The 21,657-nt window shown below is 37.4% G+C and overlaps 2 protein-coding genes across 3 annotated transcripts in view; one reads left to right on the top strand and one right to left on the bottom strand.

Annotated features, from left to right (window-relative positions):
- LOC147228151 (uncharacterized protein C4orf54-like) overlaps positions 1 to 21,657 on the top strand; it is a 52,366-nt gene that overhangs the window by 16,511 nt on the left and 14,198 nt on the right. Inside the window, exon 3 of one of the 2 annotated variants that reach the window (XR_015106897.1) lies at positions 1,657 to 1,805. The exons of the other annotated variant lie outside the window; for it this stretch is intronic. The gene's annotated coding sequence lies outside the window, so the exon portion shown is untranslated. Of the gene's footprint in view, positions 1 to 1,656; positions 1,806 to 21,657 lie in introns of those variants that run through there. 2 annotated transcript variants of the gene reach the window in all.
- LOC147228152 (microsomal triglyceride transfer protein-like) lies at positions 691 to 18,692 on the bottom strand. Its single transcript, XM_086156387.1, has 18 exons — positions 18,574 to 18,692; positions 16,863 to 17,050; positions 15,065 to 15,208; positions 11,524 to 11,631; positions 11,322 to 11,438; positions 11,101 to 11,240; positions 10,247 to 10,397; positions 9,232 to 9,389; positions 8,954 to 9,122; positions 7,717 to 7,824; positions 7,395 to 7,607; positions 7,104 to 7,315; positions 6,913 to 7,010; positions 5,119 to 5,240; positions 4,816 to 5,043; positions 4,408 to 4,532; positions 1,621 to 1,791; positions 691 to 1,531 (listed from the first exon to the last, which is right to left on the bottom strand). The coding sequence occupies exons 1-18, from the start codon at positions 18,632 to 18,634 to the stop codon at positions 1,384 to 1,386; spliced, it is 2,661 nt and encodes an 886-aa protein (XP_086012513.1). The 5' UTR covers positions 18,635 to 18,692; the 3' UTR covers positions 691 to 1,383.

Raw genomic sequence — 21,657 nt, 5'->3', positions numbered from 1 at the left:
AGTATTTTGAAACGTAACTCATTTCTATCAGGCCCTGAAGTAAAAAAAAAAAAAAAAAAAAACCCTGCATGGAGGCAGGAGATACCTCAAAAATTTTTTGTGTCTTCGCAGAATAAAATTGTACTTCGTCGTCGGCGTCAACGTATGAATTAAAATAACAAATAATTTTGGTAGAAAATCTCACACAGCAATTGCACAAATTTACCCTCCAAATAATCGTGGCAAATTAAGATTAAATTGAAAGCGGTATTTGGCGGCACGGTAACGCGTTTAACATGTCCGACAGTTTATAATTCTGCAGTTGATGATCTCTTTTGTATTTTGCAATTATTTTTTATCGATGAAATTATGTCAGCATGCACAGATTATTTGGTAACTCAGCATCCAACTTGTATACAGGACTGTCTCCGAAAATTAGAATATTGTGACAAAGTTCTTTATCTTGACAAAAATGTCATACATTCTGGATTCATTACAAATCAACTGAAATATTGCAAGCCTTTTATTATTTTAATATCGCTGATTATGGCTTACATCTTAAGAAAACTCAAAAATCCTCTCTCAAAATATTAGAATATCAAGTCATTTTTGTTTTTTTAATTGCATAAGATAAAGAACTTTATCACACTATTCTAATTTTCGGAGACAGTCCTGTACATTGGTCATTTTGTTTTTATTTCACAAAGAAAATTTGGATATTGTGATAGTGGATGATGATGCATTTCAACGTATTACTACCATGACCTTCTCTGCAGCTAATTATGTCCATAAAAATAATATTTTTCATGTTTCTCATGCACTTCCACAACCAACTATCTAGAACGCATTTATTTTCAGGCAATTCTAATTGTCACAAAATTCAGAAATAAATGTGGATTACCTAAAAAGTCTTAAGAGGGTTATTACAGTCAGTAAAAAAAAAAAAAAAATCAAACATGTGTTTCCTATCAGTTCATTAAATTCACTTATTATTATTGTTATTATTAAAAAAGGTCAGGTACATAAGATTTAACAGCGATACAGTGACGAAAACTTGCTTCCGTAAACACATTGAATCGGAAAACAAAAGATAGTTGGAAGAGTTAGTTCAAGCTTTCCAGAGTTATATTTACATGAAATCTTTAATGTAAATGCGGGTAAATCACATGATGTCATAATCTGACGAGTAAAATATCGGCGTGCCGCGTCATAAATACGGGTTTCAAGAAATCCATACAAACACAATGGAAGAATTCCTGATTTCAAACAATGTCTAATTATTTAAATACTCACAGGAATGTAAACATCGCAAAGAAAAATAGATAAAAAAAAATGAAATCTGAGTACCAATAACGCGCCCGCTCGAATGACAAAAAAAAAAAAAAAAAATTACAGACGTCTCCTTTACCAACCGGAGTCGAAAACCTTCTTGCACATATTCGAATTCTCCTGATGAAGCGGGAATTCGGAGCCGGGAACGAGCGTTTTCCTCTTCTTCCGCAACACGGCGCTCTTCCCCGACGGCAGACGTTCGGATTTGACGAGGTACTCGCTGAAAGCGGATCGCAAAAAAAAAAAAAAAGAGAGATTTTGAGTCTACGGAAACATCGCCGCCGTCCAGGGGGAGGGCGTTCACGCTACCTGACTGGGAATGTCGTTTTTTCCATCTGCATGCAGACCAGGAAGGGGTACTCGGAGAACTGGACGGTCGTGATGAAGTCGAGCGAGGCCTCCGTTTCGAAGCTGACCTCCACACTCGCGCTCATGAAGTCCACGTCCACGGTTACGTCTCCCGTGACGACTAAAGCTCCTCTGGACAACACATGGAAATCAAATTCTGCACAGCAATAACATCCTCCAGCACGGTTGGGGTTTTATTTACTGCAAATTAAATTAAAAATGCCAGCGCGGCACATCCGAAAAAAACGTAACACTCCAGTTACTGTATACTATTAGTGTTATTTTTGTGTCGATATCATTTATTTTTCTGTAGGATACTGGATTGATAGAGGCAAGATCGAGTAAAACCGAACCACCACGGTATATCTAAGGAAAATACCATGTTTATAATTGGCTTATGCCCCCACATAGAGTGTGAAATATCTGAATGATGGTTAAACACACATGGCCATATTTAAATATTGAAAATAAAATATTGAAAAATGAATAAAAAATCTTAAATAGATATATTATTTAACTATTTTAATTAAAAGTTACTATTATTTTTATCATTGTTGCTGCTTTTGTTTTTGTTAATAATAATAAATATAGATTAATTTAAAATGTTATCTAAATAGTAACAATAATAATATTAATAATACAGTATAATAATAATAATAATAATATACAGTAATAATAATAATAATGCAACAATGATATATAATAATCATAATCATAATACAGTAATATTAATATAATAATAATATAAATACTAATAATACAGTAATATAATAATAATACTGATAATACAGTAATGATATAATAATAATACTAATACAGTTAAATATATAATAATATTAATACTAATAATACAGTCATATAATAATAATAATAACAATAGTAATATGGTAATAATATAATGATAATAATAATACAGTAATAATAGTATAATAATGATACTAATAATACAGTAATATAATAATAATAACAATGATAATAATACAGTAATATAATGATAATAACAATAATAATATAAGGTCCTTGTTTGTGAGCGTGTATTTACTGCATTATCAGGGACCCAAAAGACTTCAGGCGCCAACGTTTAACTACTGTAACTGCCTTCCCAGCATGATTCAAATCCAATCCAATGTCTGTAACTTTGCCTGAGGAGACATTCCTTGGCTAAGATGCTAGTGTAGTTTGTTCTGCGACTATAGATAGCCTGCCAGACTATTATCAGAGTGGAAGAGGTGCAGCCATGTTGATCCATTCACCTGCCCGTGCCATTCACCTGCGTGCACAATCACCCCGGAAGTCCCAATCGTGCCCGTGATGATCAATAAACATAACTCGGCAACTTCCGCCGTGTTTTCAGCCTACCGTCTCTTGTTAGGCAAATCATTTCAGCCCTAAACCGTCTTAAGATTCCATATTTAGATCCGCGAATGTAAGATTTAATTTCCGCGGCTTTGCTTTTTTTAAAAGCGCTGCTAATATTCCATTGCGGCGCGATGACGCGTTCAATTTCCAGCGACTACTGTCACGCGTTGGCCGTGAGATTTTAAAATAGAGACCCCAGACAGAGCTGACGTCATATTTTCACAAATCTCTAAATGAGATAAGTGTAAAGAACAATACTGGACTGAGTCCAGCATGCCTGCGGAACAAATGAATCAGGCGACGGTTATAGACTATTTAAAGTCGACGCATGACTCCAACATCAACACCGATCTATTTGCAGTTTGGAGACACAACTGGAACTTCTGAAACAACTTCTCTTTCAGTCACAAAGGTTATTTTCTAAGAATTGCCTGTCTATCACGGAGGCCTTTGCCCCGCAAGCATCTTACATCACGTTGTACATACAGTCCTCACAAACATATGCTTATCAGTGGCCCTCGGACGTACTTGAGGCTGTGACCTACATATGCGTCGCTATAGAAAAGCCCGAGAGAACGTAAACATTTAGGTAACACAGCGATCCCTCGCTGTAACGCGGTTCGCTTTTCACGGTTTCGCTACTTCACGGATTTGCATGATGCATCGTGTTCTGCGTTCTGATTGGCTAAAAAGTCACTCCGCTTCTCCTCTACCGATAACGTTGCAGTTTAATATGCACACGTACGTGAAACAGCTTGCCAAATTTTACATGACGTACGTGCAAATTCTCTCGCGATTTCGAGTTTCTCTAAAACCCATAATGTTGACGAAACGCTCTGGACCGACAAAAGCCCCAAAAGGCAGCGGAAGATGCTAAAGTTAAACTTCTGGACATGCTAAGGGAAGGTAAAAGCTATGCGGCTGTAGGTCGGCATTACGGAATGAATGAATCTTCCGTTCGTTCCGTAAAGAAGGAAGAAAAAAACATAAGGACGACGGCAGCGATAAGTTTTAATAAGGATGCAAAAAGGGTTGCAACTGTCCGCAATTTTTTTCATAATCATTTTTAATTTTCTCCCGTTTAATCCAATTACTCGGGTCGCGGCGGGCGGTACTAATCTCCGCAATTTGAAGCCTTCTGTTCACATTGATGATTAAAATTATTATTTAGCAGTACAGTACAGAAGTTATTTGTTGAAAAAAAAAAAAAAGTTTCTAAAGTACAGTACTGTTCTTTCTTTTCAATGTATAATAGAGTATTTAATTGTATAATAATTGTAAAAAAAAAAAAAAATAAAGGTTTATACTTCACAGATTTTGCCTGTGACGGGTTCTTTTTGGAACGTAACCCCCGCGAAAAATAAGGATATACTGTATTGCTACTATTACCTGTTGTTCACGCTAGTTTTGGACTCCCTGTACCACAGACTGATCTCCATGCCTCCAGAGATGTCGATGGCTAACCCTCCTTGGAACTCTGCCCTGGCCTTCAGGCCAGATTGCAGCTGGATAACCTGGTAAACCCAAGTAGAGCATGAAAGGAATGAAAAAAAAAACAATTTTTTTTCAGACCAACTTTCCCATATTTGCATAAAATAACTTTCGGCTTTCGCCTGTATCAGCACATTTAGACGCAGCGCACATTTGTGCATCTTTGGAGTTTCCTTCAGGGAGCATCGAGGTCATCACTTATGACTAATCTATAAAAATTGTGATACCCGAAGGTGAAGTTTCAGCTCATATATTTAACTCCTTTCAGCTCTATATTTAACTCCGGTTGCGATTATGACCACATACCTCAGAATGATCTGTCAGCAGGATGAGACCTTTCACTACATTCATGGGTTCTCCGGTCATGGAGAACATTTTGGACATGAGATCGCTGTAACCCTTGAAGAAGGTGACGGGTCTCAGCTGAACGTCGAAAAGCAGAGCGGACATCCCGGCAAACGAATCCAGGTCTTCCTCCCCCTCATCGGGCGTGGCGGCTATCAGCGACTCCAGACCCTGCGCCTCGATGGCCACCTGGACACCAAACTAGCCGTCAGGTCCTCCCGATTTCTTAGATTTCGTGATTTTGGATGCAAAAGTTGACCTGACCTGCAGACCATGAAGGGTTGCGTCTTTGCTCGCGCCATAAATATTCATGTTGCTTCTCCTCAGGATCCCAGAACCAGAGTACAGAATATCCAGGCTGTATGTTGAGGTGACGTCCGCGGATTCTGTGGGAAGACAGACGTTTTCGGACACTTTACTTAGATGTAACGATGATGTCACTGCTGAAAGACCAAAAACTAAGAACCATACTTGGTATTGTTGAGGCTTAAAAGCCGTGTGTTGACCCACTACCATGTTTAGCTGTAGAAAAAAACACCTTAACCTATTTTTTTCCAACTTGAAATTTTATGACTTTTCCTAAAGAGACCCCATAAGTAGAAAAAGTGATACTTCTTTTTTGTTTATGTTTCCATGTGGGCTGTACACCACTAGGGTACAAAGATTGTCTTATGGGTCATTTTTGACCCGTAGGACAAGGGGAGTAAACACAATGATAAGATCGCACGGGGGTTAAAAAAAATACGACAAAAAAAAAAAAAAAAAACATGACGTTTTTCTTTGTACTTCAATTTTAGGCGCTAGTAAAAATAAATAAATTGAATTCAATTCATAAAAAAATTAGAAACTTGTTAAGAAGCTGTTTGAGTCAAAAAGGATAAAAAAAATGTAAAAATTAAAAAAATAGACATATATATTTTTTTTTTAATCTTCACAAACTTGAAAATGAGTTCGGTGTCATGTGGCTTCTTAGAAAACAATTTTGATCCGTCAAATTAGCTGTGAAATTGCAATTTATCGAGCCCCTGGAGGAACAGGTTTTATGTAAATACACAAATTTACCGGTATTTTTTCATATTTCCCAAAACTGCTGAAGCTCAGACATTGAATATTAAATTTAAAAAAAAAAAAAAGATTAAAAATTTTTTTTAAAAAAACTTAAAAATTCTTCACAAACTCGAAAATGAGTTCGGTGTCATGTGGTTCATTGGAAAACAATGATCTGTCAAATTAGCTGTAAAATTGCAATTTATCGAGCCCCCAGAGGAACAGGTTTTATGTAAACACACAAATTTACCGGTATTTTTCATATTTCCCAAAACTGCTAAAGCTCAGACATTGAATATTGAATAAAAAAAATTTTTTAAAAAAATTTTAAACTTAAAAATTCTTCACAAACTCGAAAATGAGTTCGGTGTCATGCGGCTCCTTGGAAAACAATTTTGATCAGTCAAATTAGCTGTAAAATTGCAATTTATCGAGCCCACAGAGGAACAGGTTTTAGGGAAATACACAAATTTACCATTTTTTTTTCATATTTCCCAAAACTGCTAAAGCTCAGACATTGAATATCAAATTCAAAAAAAAAATGTTTTTTTTTTTTAAAAAAAAACTTAAAAATTCTTCACAAACTCGAAAATGAGTTCGGTGTCATGTGGCTCCTTGGAAGACAATTTTGATCTGTCAAATTAGCTGTGAAATTGCAATTTATCGAGCCCCCAGAGGAACAGGTTTTATGTAAGCACACAAATTTACCGGTATTTTTTCATATTTCCCAAAACTGCTGAAGCTCAGACATTGAATATTTAAATTTAAAAAAAAAAAAAAATAATAATAATAATTTTAAAAAAGTCTTCACGAACTCGTAAATGAGTTCGGTGTCATGTGGCTCCTTGGAAAACAATTTTGATCAGTCAAATTAGCTGTAAAATTGCAATTTGTCGAGCCCACAGAGGAACAGGTTTTTATGTAAATACACAAATACCACAAATACCGGTATTTTTTCATATTTCCCAGACATTGAATGTCAGTGACGTTCTGCAGACGACGGTTACTCACGCGCCATGAAACCGGAGTAAGCGGACGACGAACCCACTTTTGCAAAGCGGTCATAGTTGTGTGCAACCGTGTCCCTCATGGCTTCCCGCAAAACTTTGCTGCAAAAAAAAAAAAAAAAAAAAAAAAAAGGAAAAAAATATAGATGAATCATTCCTTGAATTCAGTTCTATTTCTCTCGGTGGGAGCCGAACCTGGCTGGCATCTGGAAACGGAGGATGTCCTGGATTTTGGACAGCATGTATTTATTCATCTCATGAGGCAGGTTTCCGATGGACAACAGAAGATTCTTCACTTCCATGTACGAGGGGTTGCTGCCGAGGATGACGTCGGCGGCGGCCGCTCGCACATTTTTCTCGTAAATCCGTCGATTCTGATGGTAAACCCTGTTTACCGTCTCTTTTACCTGGAATCAAAGATGCAGTGTTTTAGTTTTCAAGCATGCCGCTGAGAAATACATGCGGTTTACATCAACCACGGGATACCTCTTTGGTCATCTGACTGATGTCGTATCTCTGCAGAGCAGTGAGGGCGATGGTACAGTAAGAACCCACTTCCGACTCGGCGTATTTGGTTAAAAGGGGAATGGCCTCTGGGAGCAGGGAGTTCTTTAGCGCCAGAAGGTACATCTGAACCTCTGACTCCACCCGCGTGCTGTCGGGACCTTCTAGAATCATCTTCTTCACCTTCTCCACCGTCTTAAACCAAAAAGACGCCGCAGCAGATCATCAGTCATTTAGAAACTACGAAAATATTCCCGTCTGGGAACTGAGTGTTCCGGTTTGGGCTCTTAACTTGTATGCTCACCGGTAAATTGCAGCCGCCTTTCTGGCACAGTTTGTTGACCAAAGCTCCCATAATGATCACCGCCGACTCTCTGATGTCGGAGCTGCCGATTTTGCCCTTAGATATTTCCTGAAATGAAAAACATCAGATTTAACTGGAGACGGCGACGACAACGACCACGACGGAAAAAAAAAAAAAAAACGTAGCAAAAAAAGAGGGAAAAAGACACTTGCATTTTCTTAAGATTTGGGCTGGTTGTTGCTCTAAACGTGGCTGGAATTTATTTTTATAAATTGCGACATCGTTTTTCTATGTTCTGTGTGGAATGTTTTAATTTTTTGGATCATGATGAGTATCTTTTTTTTTTTTCCCTGTCTGCGTTTGTGGTAAATATGGACCAAATCGCATCTGGACGGTGTTATATTTGCACCAAAGCATGAAGGACAGCAGCGGGGAAATTATTTATTGTTTCTTTCTTTATTTGTTCTAATACAGTTAAAAAAAAATTAAAAAAAACATGATTATTCCCAAGTTTGTTTGATTTAAATCTGTTTTTACAGATGACTGTTCAGTCCACGGCGTAAAAACTAAATGATCGAAATAAAGAATGCAGTCATTACTCTCGGCTCGGTAGAAAAAAGCATATTGTGGATATCTATTGCCAAAAAATTTGGTTGGCGAACGGGTCTTCATTAAAATTGACAAGCAAAACAACATTTCTAAAAGTTTTTTTTTTCATAATAAGAATAAGAATAAGAATAAGAATAAGAATAAGAACAGAGAGGAAAAATATAATAATAAAGAATAGTAGAAAATTGTATAAACAGTGAAAAAAAAGGAAATCATTGTGCCAGAGTTACAAGAAAAACATAAAATAATAAATAATAGTAGAAAATTTTATAAAATGTAAAAAAAAAAAAAAAAAAAAGGGGGGGAGAATAAGAAATACAAATAAACTATAAAGTGTCTTAAGTAACAAGTGAAGACTGTAAAATGTTTAAAGGTCTTAAGTACCAAGTGAAAGGTAAGGAGTGCAACAAGAGTATGAAAAAATATTGTATATGAAGCTATTATGAAATGAAATATTGCACATTTATGATTATATATACAGATAAATTATGACAATTTACACTAAGTGGGTGAGAATTTTTTTTTTTTTTTTTTTTAAGGTTTAAGATTTTGAGATTCCCTGCAGCTGAAGGAAGAGGAATTAAAAATTCTGATAGCCTCAGGTAGGAAAGACACCATCCAAACTCACCAGCAGAGCCTGCAGCATGCGTTCATTGGGATGCGAGGCAAATCCACAGGCGTAAAGAAACCTCTCCTGCAGAACTAAGCCTTTGGCATCTGTAAAGTTGAGGAATTCGAGCATGGCGTCCAAAGATGCAGAGGTCTGGGAGGAGGTCACCGCGTCTACTACTTGAGGTCTGAGATAAGAGGTTTAAAAATAATAAAGCTGTTAAATCTGGAGAATCGTATAACTTTAGGGATGGATTCTTAACCGGGGAGGGGGTAAATTAGCGGTAGGAGGCTTACAGACTCGTCTTGCTGGCGCTCTTCATCACTTTGAGAATTTCATCTTTGGATGCCCTCCTAATGCCCTGGAGGAGAGCCAGGAAGCCGCGAGGAGCCGTAGCCTTGGACAAGCCCGCCGGCTCCAGCTGCTTCTGATGGGCTTGCCAAAGTTCGGAGAGCTACCCGGGAAGACGCACGGAGAGCGAATGAGTAGGCGATATTTACAAGACAAAAATGATCTCCTTTCTACCCCACGATGTCTCGATAAGAACTCATTGGAATCACCTTGCGTTACATTTACGGTCTATATCAGGGGTCGGCAACCCTTAACACCCAAAACGCCATTTGGACCCGGTTTCCTCGGAAAAGAAAACACTGGGAGCCGCAATTACTTTTTGACGTCTAAAATAAAGGTACCTGTGTATATATTGCTTTTTATTACCTTTACACTTTGGACCAACAAGTGTTGTTGCTGAAATTCCCAAAGTATTACGGGGAAAATTTAATTTTTAGGTTTTCAGAGCGTGTCGCGGAGCCTTGACCTGAATTTCAAAAATAAATCGGGAAAAAATCATTTTCAGTAAACAATAAAAATAATTATTTGCAAAATATCTTTATAAATATACATTTTACCTGGTTTATGGGAATTCTGCGCCTGAACTTCTGCAAATCGGGACTTTACCGGCTGGCTGGCGGGTATACCGGCTTCCGCGAGTGTGACGAAAAATAATAATTTAATATAATAATATTAAATTATTAATAAATATTAATAATAATAATTTTAATAATAATTATTTAATATTTCAAGATCACAATAATCTCCCAACTTGGAACTAAAAATTTAAAAAAAAAAAAAAAAAAGGAATTAACACAAATAAAATACGCTTCAATTAAATATTTATGATTTATTTTCCCAAGCCACTCGGAGTGTAAAGACGGTCGCCGACCCCCTGGTCTATATGAGAGATGGATCTCGTGGTGTTTAAGAAAGGTACCTTGTCACGATGGGAAATGTCAAAATAAATCTATCACTCACCGATGAACGGCCTTTGTTTTGGGATTTGAGCTTCTCAGCGATGATACCGACAGCCGCCAGCTTGGTATCGATGGATCGGACGACCCCAGGGACATCTTTTCCGGCGGCTTCCGGCGGCCCGGCTTCTGTTCCAACCAATGTGAAGGTTTGCCTGGCACGCGAGAGTAATGTGAGTATTTGGTTCGGTTAGAAATCACTAGAGGCGTTTACCGTATTTTCCGGACTATAAGTCGCGTTTTTTTTCATAGTTTGGTGAGGGGTGCGACTTATACTCTGAAGCGACTTATGTGTGACGTTTTTAACACATTATTACCGGTACCGGTATATCATTTCACATGTTATTGAACCGCAAGAGGGCCCTATAGGCCTGTGATAATAATTTCAACATTAGCGAAGAACTTAACAAAAACGGCACCGAAAAGGAAATCGTATTCTGCTGATTACAAGCTGCAAGTAGTAAAAAAATTTTTTTTTTAATTTTAGTTACCGGGTTTTTGGAATGACACGGATGGTTTTGGTAAACTTCTTATCATGTTATTTATGCTAGTGTTATCGGAATAACTGTCAGTATGTTATATTAACATACCACGCACTTTCTCAGTTGTGTCATGTAATGTAAGCGTATCGTTCAGCCTGTTGTTGCCTCTATTCTATTTTTATTTTAAATTGTTCGTCATTAAAATTTTAAATGACATGTCTGTTCTTGTTGTTGCATTTTATTAAATAAATCCCCCCCACCCCCACCCACCCACCCAAAATGCGACTTATACTCCAGTGCGACTTATATATGTTTTTTTTCGTTCTTTATTATGCATTTTTGGCTGGAGCGACGTATAATCCGAAAAATACGGTACCTGGACACCACTTTGGTTGCGGAGGACCGATGGGCGTTCACGGTTAAAAAGTGGATTTCTTCAGCCACGGCCGACTTTATGAACCCGTCTTGGAGCGTAAACACCGTCACAGAGCTGGATTTCCTGTTCACTCCCAGGGCCTGGGTGGAAAGTGAGACGTGAGGACTTCCGATCGGCGCTTCCCGTTCGGCGGCGGCGGGTCGATCCGGACGCCGACTGACCTGAATGTGCGTGGTGAATCCGGCCTCCGCCGTCTTGCACGTCTCCGGGATCTTGGTTCTCGTCACCTGACCTTTCGCCGCCTTGTACTGAACCGTGCACCTTCCGGACACGTCGTTCTGTTTCCCCGAACGAAAACGCGCGAAAAATGAACGTGCGTCGAAACCACGCGGGATAAACGCGGCGATGATTTACGACTTTTACCTCTATAACCTTTCCCGTATTTAGCTGCACTTGCAATAAACTGGACACTCCTCTTTTCAGGTTCTTGACGACAGCCGGCTCGGTTCTGTAAGAATAAAACGCTTTCACCTGCAACACACACGTGTACAGGGAAAGCAAGGTAAGAAGAAATTCTGCATTTCGCAACGTTTATCCAGCGATAATGACATCGGTTACGATGAACGCCAACACAAATAAAAGCCAGTTTGACGCGCACGCTGAATTTTAAACATATCCTTTAATACGACCGGCTGAAAGACCGGATCTGGGAAATGTCCGTCCCCGTCATGGATTCAAGGTAAGGAAGAAATAGCATTTTACGACTAAAGGTTTTCCGCCGAGGCCTCAGTTCGGGTCAGGGGTGCAGAAATCAGCACCACCCTACAGTGTCTCCTCCACAGTATGTCATTTATTTGCGGCTCCCGACCACAATATCAGATAGGACCACCATAAATAGATTGCAGACTGCTGCTCTGTGTAAAAATAAACTCACAACCAAGGGGAAACACGTCTCTCTCCTATTTCACTCTGGTTCATTCTGATAGCTAATATAAAAGAGGCAAATTTACGCGAAAATTCGGATGAAGGAATCCGGACGAAATATTGATTTCCGGGGAATTTTTGCGGTATTTTTTTAGGTATAGTTTAGGGGAGCGTGGATATAAGGCGTAAGACTATTTTCCCATTTTAATGTCGCGTACCGCGACATTAAAATTCCACCTGGCGTCGACCGAAAGGTCCGCCGTCTGCGGAGGGCTGTGCCAGAGAGATCATGACGGGAGAAAACGTCGGAATATACTTTGCAGTAATTTGGCATTTAGAAAGTAGAAATGAATCACGGTAATTTCTTTGACGAAGCGTGGCCGTCATTTTTTTTTCCTTTCCTTTTTACCATTAGATTTTGGTTACCATTGCACCATAAAAAAAAAGGATATATGCCGTTATATGATATATAATATCGACAAAATTTCTGGCAAAAGGAAAACAACCTTCTGTCTTGGATTTGGCAGCTTTTTTAAAGTCATTAGGGTTTTGTTTTTTGTTTTTTTTTATTACGCCATTAAAGAAACGAGATCAGATGTTTGACCTTCCCAAACCAACTGGATGGAAAGTTAATGACTAAAGATGACAAAATATAAAAATAAGTTCTCCAACAAAAACATCAGCAGAGAAGACTACTTTAATCTTCTTTGCAAAATGAGCAAAAAAGTATATTACAATTCAGTTTGAGCAGAAGTTGGGCAAAACGTAACGGCGCCGTTGAAACAAATTAAACTTCGATAAAAGCTGCCGAGCGCTAACCGGGCGATTCGGTTTTCGGGGAAAGCGGACGGAAAGAGGCAGGAATCGAACCGCCGACTTTGGAAGGACGCCCACGCCGCCAACTGAGCGGCAGCCGCCCGGTGCCCTTTATTTTAAGGTTGTTGTGATGACTATCCATGTAATGAATACCAGGGTAATATTAGGCCACTAATGTGGGGGTCCGTCCACTCTGCTGCGTCAATCACAAATTACCAATCCCGCAAACTTCAGCGCCGGTGACGAGGAACGCAAATATCAATGCGATCTTTGATGACCCGGCCCTGATTGTCATGACACGGTAATTGCAAAACAAACCGGTCGAGTAAATAGTTGGCTGAACTTTTCAAGGACAGGTGTGGAAATATGAGGTTTAAATCTAACATCCCATAGGCTTCACTCGTATCGCGCGATGATGCAAGGCTGACTCGTACTAAAAAAAAGGCACGCATTCGCAAACGGATGACTGGAACGACGGACGCGTTCGTCATCCTGTTTAGGTTTTCACCACTGTCTTAGCTTCAATGCTAATCGTTATCGGATGTATTTTTCACAAAACGGAGCGCAACGCCGATGTTAACGCGACCAAATTTCGTCGTACGACTCGATACCCGGACGCAGATAAATGTATCCTCGGAAGTGGACATTTCCATTCGCGCAATCGGCTGCGTTCATCACATGACGGTGAAAGACGTTTTTAGCGTCTGCAAAACTAAGTCCTCTTTTGAATATCACAAGCCAGACATACTGGATCTCGTCCATCGTGTTACATCATCCGCCTAAAAGGAGCGTGAAGCGCTCCCGACATCCTCCAACTTAGTAACCGAGAAGTTCCTCTGGGCGAGCTGACGCAAACTTTTAGTCATTATTTTTGTCCGTTTTTATTAATAACAACCACGCAACTGCCGGTAACCTTTCACCAGCGTCACTGCCGACGAGAGGAACAAATGACCGCGAGATGAAGCTTGTCTTCCGGTATTATAAGTACCGTCATGGTAATTTTCCGCTATTTAAACCAGATCTCTCCGTTTAAAGAAGGTACAAATGAATCAGACTCATCGTTTTGTTAAGATTCATGTCCAGAAACACTCGCTTGTAAAGCAAATGTACCGTAATTTCCGGACTATAAGCCGTGACTTTTGTCATATACTTTGATTTGCAATGATGCGGATAATTTATGCATTTTTTCCTAACGGCCGCCAGAAGAGGTAGACAGGTTGAATTTATGTGTCCGGGAACACGCAATTTTTTATGCAACTTTGCGCTTTGTGCATGAATAAAATTAGCATGTACAGACCCTCATCATGGAAAATGCAAGAAGAAATGCATGTGACGCAGCTTTCGAGTTAAAAGCGATCGATCTGGCCGATAAAGAAGGAAACACGTAAACTCGGCATGAATGAATGAGACGCTGGAAACGGCAGTGGGAAGAACACAGGAGGAAGATAAAGATGGCTCTCAGCAATTTTTACCGTTTTGTTTTTTTTAACCAGCCCTGTTAGTGCTGTGTTACTACCGTATTGCTGCTGTTTGGACACAAAAGCCAAGGTATTTTATTAAAACTTTCTGTGTGCCGTCTTTCTTTGTAGATATCTCATGTTTCAATGTGCGCATGTGGCTTATAGACAAGTGCGGCTTATGTATGTACAAAATTTTTCCTTTTAAAATGTACTGGGTGAGGCTTATAATCAGGTGCGCCCTATGGTCCAGAAATGATGGTAAATGGTTTTCAAACAAATACAGTCCTTATTCGCAAGAGAAAAGAGGCTTTGGTGCCGATATACTGTTAAAGAAGGGACCGTCACCAGGTTGTCACGGTGATACCTGCGGCCATTTTGTTCCCTGTACCCTCTGATCCTTTTGACCTTTGACCTTGCACACACTGTGATATCTAACTCACGTTCCCCTGCCAGCATCGCCACTTCGGCGCGACAGAAAAAAATTGCTCAAGGCGTGCCGCTGGATATCAAATTTTTAAATCTGCTAAAAATGATGTAAAATCCATTTTTTTTCAAATGCTGTTGTTGAAATCATCGCTTAAAATAAATTCAAGAGGTAATTTCAAGTTGCCATTGGAGCCAAAGCAAAGTATGTTCTTCCATTATTATCAGCTTTTTAGAGGAGCATTGTTAATAATTGTGTAATTACAGAATTAATTATGACAGAAGGTGACAGAATAAGTGGTAATAAGGGTTTTGTCTATAGGGGGAGGTGTTCCTCTTACCTTCCCATTTTTCAGATGCACAAAGAAGGGTTCTGTCAGCGCCGCAAGTCTGGTTTTCCCCAAAAGACTTTCGGTTGTTGTTCCATGGAGGAGATTATTCTTCTGCGACCAATCGGACGCCGGGTCGACTTTCACATTTGAGATCTGACAAGGGTACAGGATTTAGGTCAAACGGGACTGAAGAAGTCACCCATTTGGACAGTTTGTAAAAACACAATAATGAGGATTCCTTTGGAAAGTACTGATCGACTCTGCGTAACGATACACATTGAGAGTATTAAGCTTTTCTCTTTTTTTTTTATTTTGCAGATTTAAAAAATAATTTCTTGTTAGGTGTTGGTGAAATTTCTCGCTGATTTTTATATTTAATTTCTGAATACAAATTAGAGCGAGAAAAGCAAGAGATTAGCGAATTAGCTAATTTGTAAGCAGATATAAACACAATAATGAGAAGCCATTTTGAAAGTACTAATCAACTCTGCGTAACAATACAAATTAAGACTATTAAGCTTTGTTTTTTTTTTATTTCACTCATTTAAAAGACTATTTCTTGTTAAGTGATGGTGAAATTTCTCGCTGATTTTTTTGTCTAATTTCTGAGGAGAAATTAGAGCGAGAAAAGCAAGAGTTTAGCAAATTAGCGAATTAGTAAGCAATTATAAACAAAATAATGAGAAGCCATTTTGAAAATAGTGATTGACTCTGCGTAACAATACACATTAAGACTATTAAGTTTAGCTCATTTTTCAAAAGTTCCCTCATTTAAAATATTGTTTCTTGTTAAGTGTTGGTGAAATTTCTCGCTGATTTTTATATTTAATTTCTGAATACAAATTAGAGTGAGAAAAGCAAGAGATTAGCGAATTAGCTAATTTGTAAGCAGTTATAAACACAATAATGAGAAGCCATTTTGAAAGCACTAATCGACTCTGTATAACAATACACATTAAGAATATTAAGCTTTTTTTTTTTTTTACTGATCGTTTAAAAGATTATTTTTTGTCAATTGTTCGTGAAATTTCTCGCTTTTTTTTCCAGGCTAATTTCTGAGGAGAAATTAGAGCGAGAAAAGCAAGAGATTAGCAAATTAGCGAAATTTGTAACATTATAGTGAGAAGCCATTTTGAAAGTACTAATGGGCTCTGCGTAATAATACACATTAGGAATGTTAACTCATTTTTTAAAATTTCGCTCATTTAAAAAATAATTTCTTGTTAAGTCTTGGTGAAATTGGTGCTGATTTTTATATTTAATTTCTGAATATAAATTAGAGCGAGAAAAGCAAGAGATTAGCGAATTAGCGAATTTGTAAGCAGTTATAAACACAATAATGAGAAGCCATTTTGAAAGAACTAATCGACTGCATAACAATACACATCAAGAATATCAAGCTGTTTTTTTTATTTTTATTTTGATCGTTTAAAAGATTATTTTTTGTCAATTGTTCGTGAAATTTCTCGCTTTTTTTCCGGGCTAATTTCTGAGGAGAAATTAGAGCGAGAAAAGCAAGAGATTAGCAAATTAGCGAATTTATAACATTATAATGAGAAGCCATTTTGAAAGTACTAGTGGGCTCTGCGTAACAATACACATTTGGAATGTTAACTCATTTTTTTTAAATTTCGCTCATTTAAAAAATAATTTCTTGTTAAGTCTTGGTGAAATTTCACCGATTTTTTTTTTGTCTAATTTCAGAGAACAAATCAGAGAGAGAAAAGCAAGAGATTAGCAAATGATCGAAAATATTATCAATCAGCACAAAAAGAAGGGAAAAAAAATTCAAAAATGATCGGCGTACCGTCAGCCGAATTAGCTGCTCATTTTTATTGCTCGGATCCCTCCAAACAAGACTGACGGCAACATCGCTTGAAATTTTGCTGCCGGCACTGCCCTCTTTTGACCCTCGGGCCCCGTCCACAAGCACCTCGGCGCTGTAGCTGAATTTATACAGCTGGTTGTTGTTGAGCAAGGGTCCGGAGGGAGCACCTGAAGAAACACGGCAATGACGGACGGTTAACAAACACACAAAGACACTGCGATGAAAACCCTCGGCTTACAAGCGCACAGCTATAAATCTGTTTGTGCCTGAATGCATTTTCCTGCATTTCTTCACAGCGCGATTTGAATGAATGGTTTTGATTCATTGCAATGAGACTGATAGAAAACACTCCACAAGGCGAGAAGTAATAGGTAAAGAAGAAATAAGACAGGACTGAATAAGAAATGTTATGTAATCAAGTTATCGAATGCAAATTCCAGGCACAATTTCATTCTTAGTGGTCACTTGACTGTTAAAATGGGTGTGTTCAGAGGAAATAATCCTCTTTCTGACTGACGAGCTGCCCGGTAGGTATGACATCTTGCCGTGAGGAAATAGTGACTGACGTGTCACTATTTCATTTTATCACTGAGAAACGAGCCATCGAATTCAACAAATGAAAATTCTGTGTTGTTTTTTTTTTTTTTTTTTACACTTTTTTTTTATCATAATGCTGTTATAATAATCGGATACTGACTCAACTCCCACCGTGATGCATTTTTTTCACACTTTTTTTCTGTTACCATTACACATTGATAATAATCGGATACTGACTCAACTCCCTCCGTGATGCATTTTTTTCATCAAAATTTTTTTTTTAATAAATTTTTTATCATTATACCATTATAATTGGATACTGACTCAACTCCTACTGTGATGCATATTTTTCACACCATTTTTTTGTTATCATTATACAATAATAATAATAATCGGATACCGACTCAACTCCAACCGTGATGCATACTTTTTACACATTTTTTTTATTTTTTGTTTTCATTATACCGTTGTAATTGGATATTGACTCAACTCCCACAATGATGCATTTTTTTCACACATTTTTTTTTGTTATAATTATACAGTTGCGAAAATCCGACACTGACTCAACTCCCACTGTAATGCATTTTTTTCACACAATTTTTTTGATATTATACTGTTATAATAATCGGATACTGACTCAATTCCCACCATGATGCATATTTTTCATCAAAATGTTTTAAAAAAAATTTTTGTTATCATTATACCATTATAATTGGATACTGACTCAATTCCTACCGTGATGTATATTTTTCACACAATTTTTTTGTTATCATTATACATTGATAATAATCGGATACCGACTCAACTCAAACCGTGATGCATATTTTTTACACATTTTTTTTGTTTTGTTTTCATTACACCGTTATAATTGGATACTGACTCAACTCCCACGATGATGCATTTTTTTCACACGTTTTTTTTTTTGTTATAATTATACAGTTGCAAGAATCCGACACTGACTCAACTCCCACTGTAATGCATTTTTTTCACACAATTTTTTTGTTATCATTATACTGTTATAATAAGCGGATACTGACTCAACTCCCACCATGATGCATGGGTTCTTTAAATCAAAATGTTTACATGATCTAGGCTTAACAAAACATCCCAGTACCAAAAAAAAAAAAAAATCCATCAATTTCCCACAACTTACCTTTGGCATAAATTGGGACAGAGGAAGCTGCACAGAGCAAGAAGACGACAAGGGTTAACATTGTGTGCGTCCTTTCTGCTGCCAGGTGGATCAAAACCGACGCGCACACACACACACACTCACACACACATACACACACACACACATACACACACACCGGTGGCAAGGGGGGGGCACAAAAGAAAGGCAAAGCGACTAAAAGCCCCTACTATTATGTTTTATCGGAGGGGAGGGCAGACTCCAAACTCCACGCTTGAGTACTAAGTACGAGATAACCCGGGAATCATTAACCCGACGAGAACAGATCTGACAGGAACTCCTGCTATTGATTAAAGGTGCGTTCAGGTACCCCTCCGTGATTTATACACGCGTGGGTGGGTGGGTGTGGGTGGGGATTTATGACGCGGACGCCCCCAAACCCACTCCACGATGGGATTATCCGATCGATTGATGTCATCAAGCGAGACGAAGTCAAGAAAAAAAAGTAGAATTGTGATGGTATTGAGGAAAAAAAAAGGGAGTTGTGCGTATTTTTTTTACTGCGCATGCGTGAAGGCTACACGCGTCTTCCAAACAGACGCGACTTTGTTTGGCGCGTAAAAAAAAAAAAAAAAAAAAAAAAAAAGTTTGGCGTGGAAGGGAGGGGGAAGTGTCAGCATTCCAGGATTTGGGAAATTTAAAAAAAAAAAAAAAAAAAAAAAACATCGGATTACAGTGGTGTTCGTTGATTGGCTGGATTACTAGTTCTACACACACACACATAATCCCATCATCCAGTTCATCAACAAGATTTATTCTCACCCCCTGCTTATTTGGATGAAATTGGAAAAAAAAAATCTTAACATCATTTAATTTATCTCTTTTTCTTAACACGCATCATTGACACATCTCTTAAAATTTACAGTTTTTCCTCTCTATTTTTAAAATGACATTTCTGTAAATTTCTCAACCAAAGCAACATGTTCACTCTTTTTCACTTTGCGTCTGTGACTCAAGTAAAGGAAACACATTTTTAGCAGTTGAAATTCAAACATTCCACATGCGGCCTGCTGTAGTCGGTAAATAAGTGTTATTCAGTTTGATTAGTCAATGTTAATTTCAGTATGAGTCTGCTTTTATTAAATATCCAGGTGAACGTTTTAGAATTATATTTAAATATTATAAAAACATTAGCACTCCCAACTCTGAGAAAGAGAAAAATACTACAAAAATAAATACATTTTTAAATCTTTAAAAAAAAAAAAATTCTCTGTTAACTTTTATTTCTTGTTTAATTATAGCACTGTAGTAGATTGGCAGGCACATTTTCTGCACTATTTATTGATCGACCTATTTATTTATTCATTTGGTTGTCATTAAATACTGGTTCGATTCAGGCTCCACCCTGTACCTAGCATAAATCGTGAATGAATGAACTAAATACAAACTTTTTTGTCACAAACACAAAGCTGGACTTTAAATCTAATGCCTTTTAATGTGGCAATTTTATGTTGTATGATAATCTATAAAGTTGAACGGAATATCAGTGAAAAAAATGTTTTGAAATGATCATTTGCAACCCCCAAAATAAAATAAAATAAATAAGAGCTGGGCACATATAATATGGATTCAAATATATATATATATATATATATTTAGTTTATAATACTTATTGTATTATATATTACATACCAAGGGGTTTGTGCTGCTATTCTCCCTCAATAACACAAGACATATATTAACCATACTGGTGGTAGCCTGCTGGTAGCTGGCTTGTTGTTTGTTTTAGATAGTATGTTATTACCTAGGAATTGAGCTCAAGGGACGGTAACCCCTTGTCCTGTGTATTAATAAATGTAAATATTAATATTTATACATTCTTTTTTTTGCTTTATGCCTTAAATCCACTTCATGTTCTCACCTGCTACCATCATGCTGCTGTTACTTACTGACTAGTTTAGCATTAAACTGGTACACAAACCTCTGCTGCTACTTTCTACATTCAAATTAAATATATTTATACATTTCAATTTTTATGTCATTAAATCTCCATCATCTTTTCAAATCAGTACCGGTAGATTGCACTTTATACTTTAATGTTTATTAATGTTCACATTACTGTTTAATGTGCCATTTGTTATTATTATTATTTTGATCATTTCATGTCACCTTGGGAAAGTAAGAAAAGTCTGCTGTATGTCTAGTACATGTGGAAAAATTGAAAATAAAGCTGATTTTGACTTTGACTATTTAAAGGCAACAGTTTTCAAGTGAGTGTCACCTGCAGTTCCCAACAAGAAGATTGTTTTTGGTCACGTTTAAGATAATTTCAAGTAAATCTTCAACTGTGCAAATGTTCAAACTGGAGTAATGTCATATTAAACATTTGTTCAACAAAAACATATTTCTTGAGACACTCAAACCATAAGGTTTTATCTCAAGTGAGGTAAAAAACAAAAAACAAACAATGCATAAAGATTCATGCCTGTGCAATTACACGCCTTTAGATGCACAGGAATGTTAAAATAATGAACATTATGATGGTTTTAAAAAGCCTGATCAAATCAGCAGGAACACCTTTGTGACTGCTCTGATGGTCCACATCCCAAAATACTTGCTGGTATTGTGTTTTTAGATGATTAAAAACCCCAGAGAAACAACAGTAAAGGGCATCTGGCCAAAGGTCAGATCAGCGCTAAGCAGTGGATTCCTAGAACACAGCAAACAGATATGCTTATCAATGGCGTGTATCTAAATTGCAAATTATCTGTGTGGTGTTGAAAGCAAGGTCTATGCGATTAATCCACGGTCCTTTTTTCTCTCTTTGGATGAGATTAATGGCTAGATAACAACGGTAGGGTAGCCTCTTTCGCCACAGTTAAAGGGTGTAACGTCTCTAGGGTCTAATAGTATAACAGCACGTGATATCACATCCTTTTTTAAAGGTGCGACTTTTGACAATATCCCAGGAAAATGCCCCAAAATAACTTTATGCATGAAATATTACTTGTCATCAAATTATATAGTGTTTTTTAAATTAAATTATAAATTAAATTTATAATTTTCATCATATTATATTAAAATATATTGAAATATTAAAGTCAT

This window comes from Fistularia commersonii, chromosome 12 (assembly GCF_037954325.1).
Source record: "Fistularia commersonii isolate RoL2024-O1a breed Wild chromosome 12, RoL_Fcom_v1.0, whole genome shotgun sequence".
Lineage (NCBI taxonomy): Eukaryota > Metazoa > Chordata > Actinopteri > Syngnathiformes > Fistulariidae > Fistularia > Fistularia commersonii.
Note: the sequence above shows the minus strand (reverse complement) of the source record. Positions and strands in the feature narration are given on the sequence as shown.

Excerpts from the sequence above, each read along its gene's own strand:
- LOC147228152 (XM_086156387.1), bottom strand. The coding sequence starts at position 18,634 with ATGTTAACCCTTGTCGTCTTCTTGCTCTGTGCAGCTTCCTCTGTCCCA. Across the intron at positions 10,398-11,100 it reads GCAACCAAAGTGGTGTCCAG|GCAAACCTTCACATTGGTTG; the intron begins GTACCGTATTTT and ends CTCGCGTGCCAG. Across the intron at positions 4,533-4,815 it reads TGCTGACAGATCATTCTGAG|GTTATCCAGCTGCAATCTGG; the intron begins GTATGTGGTCAT and ends TGGGTTTACCAG.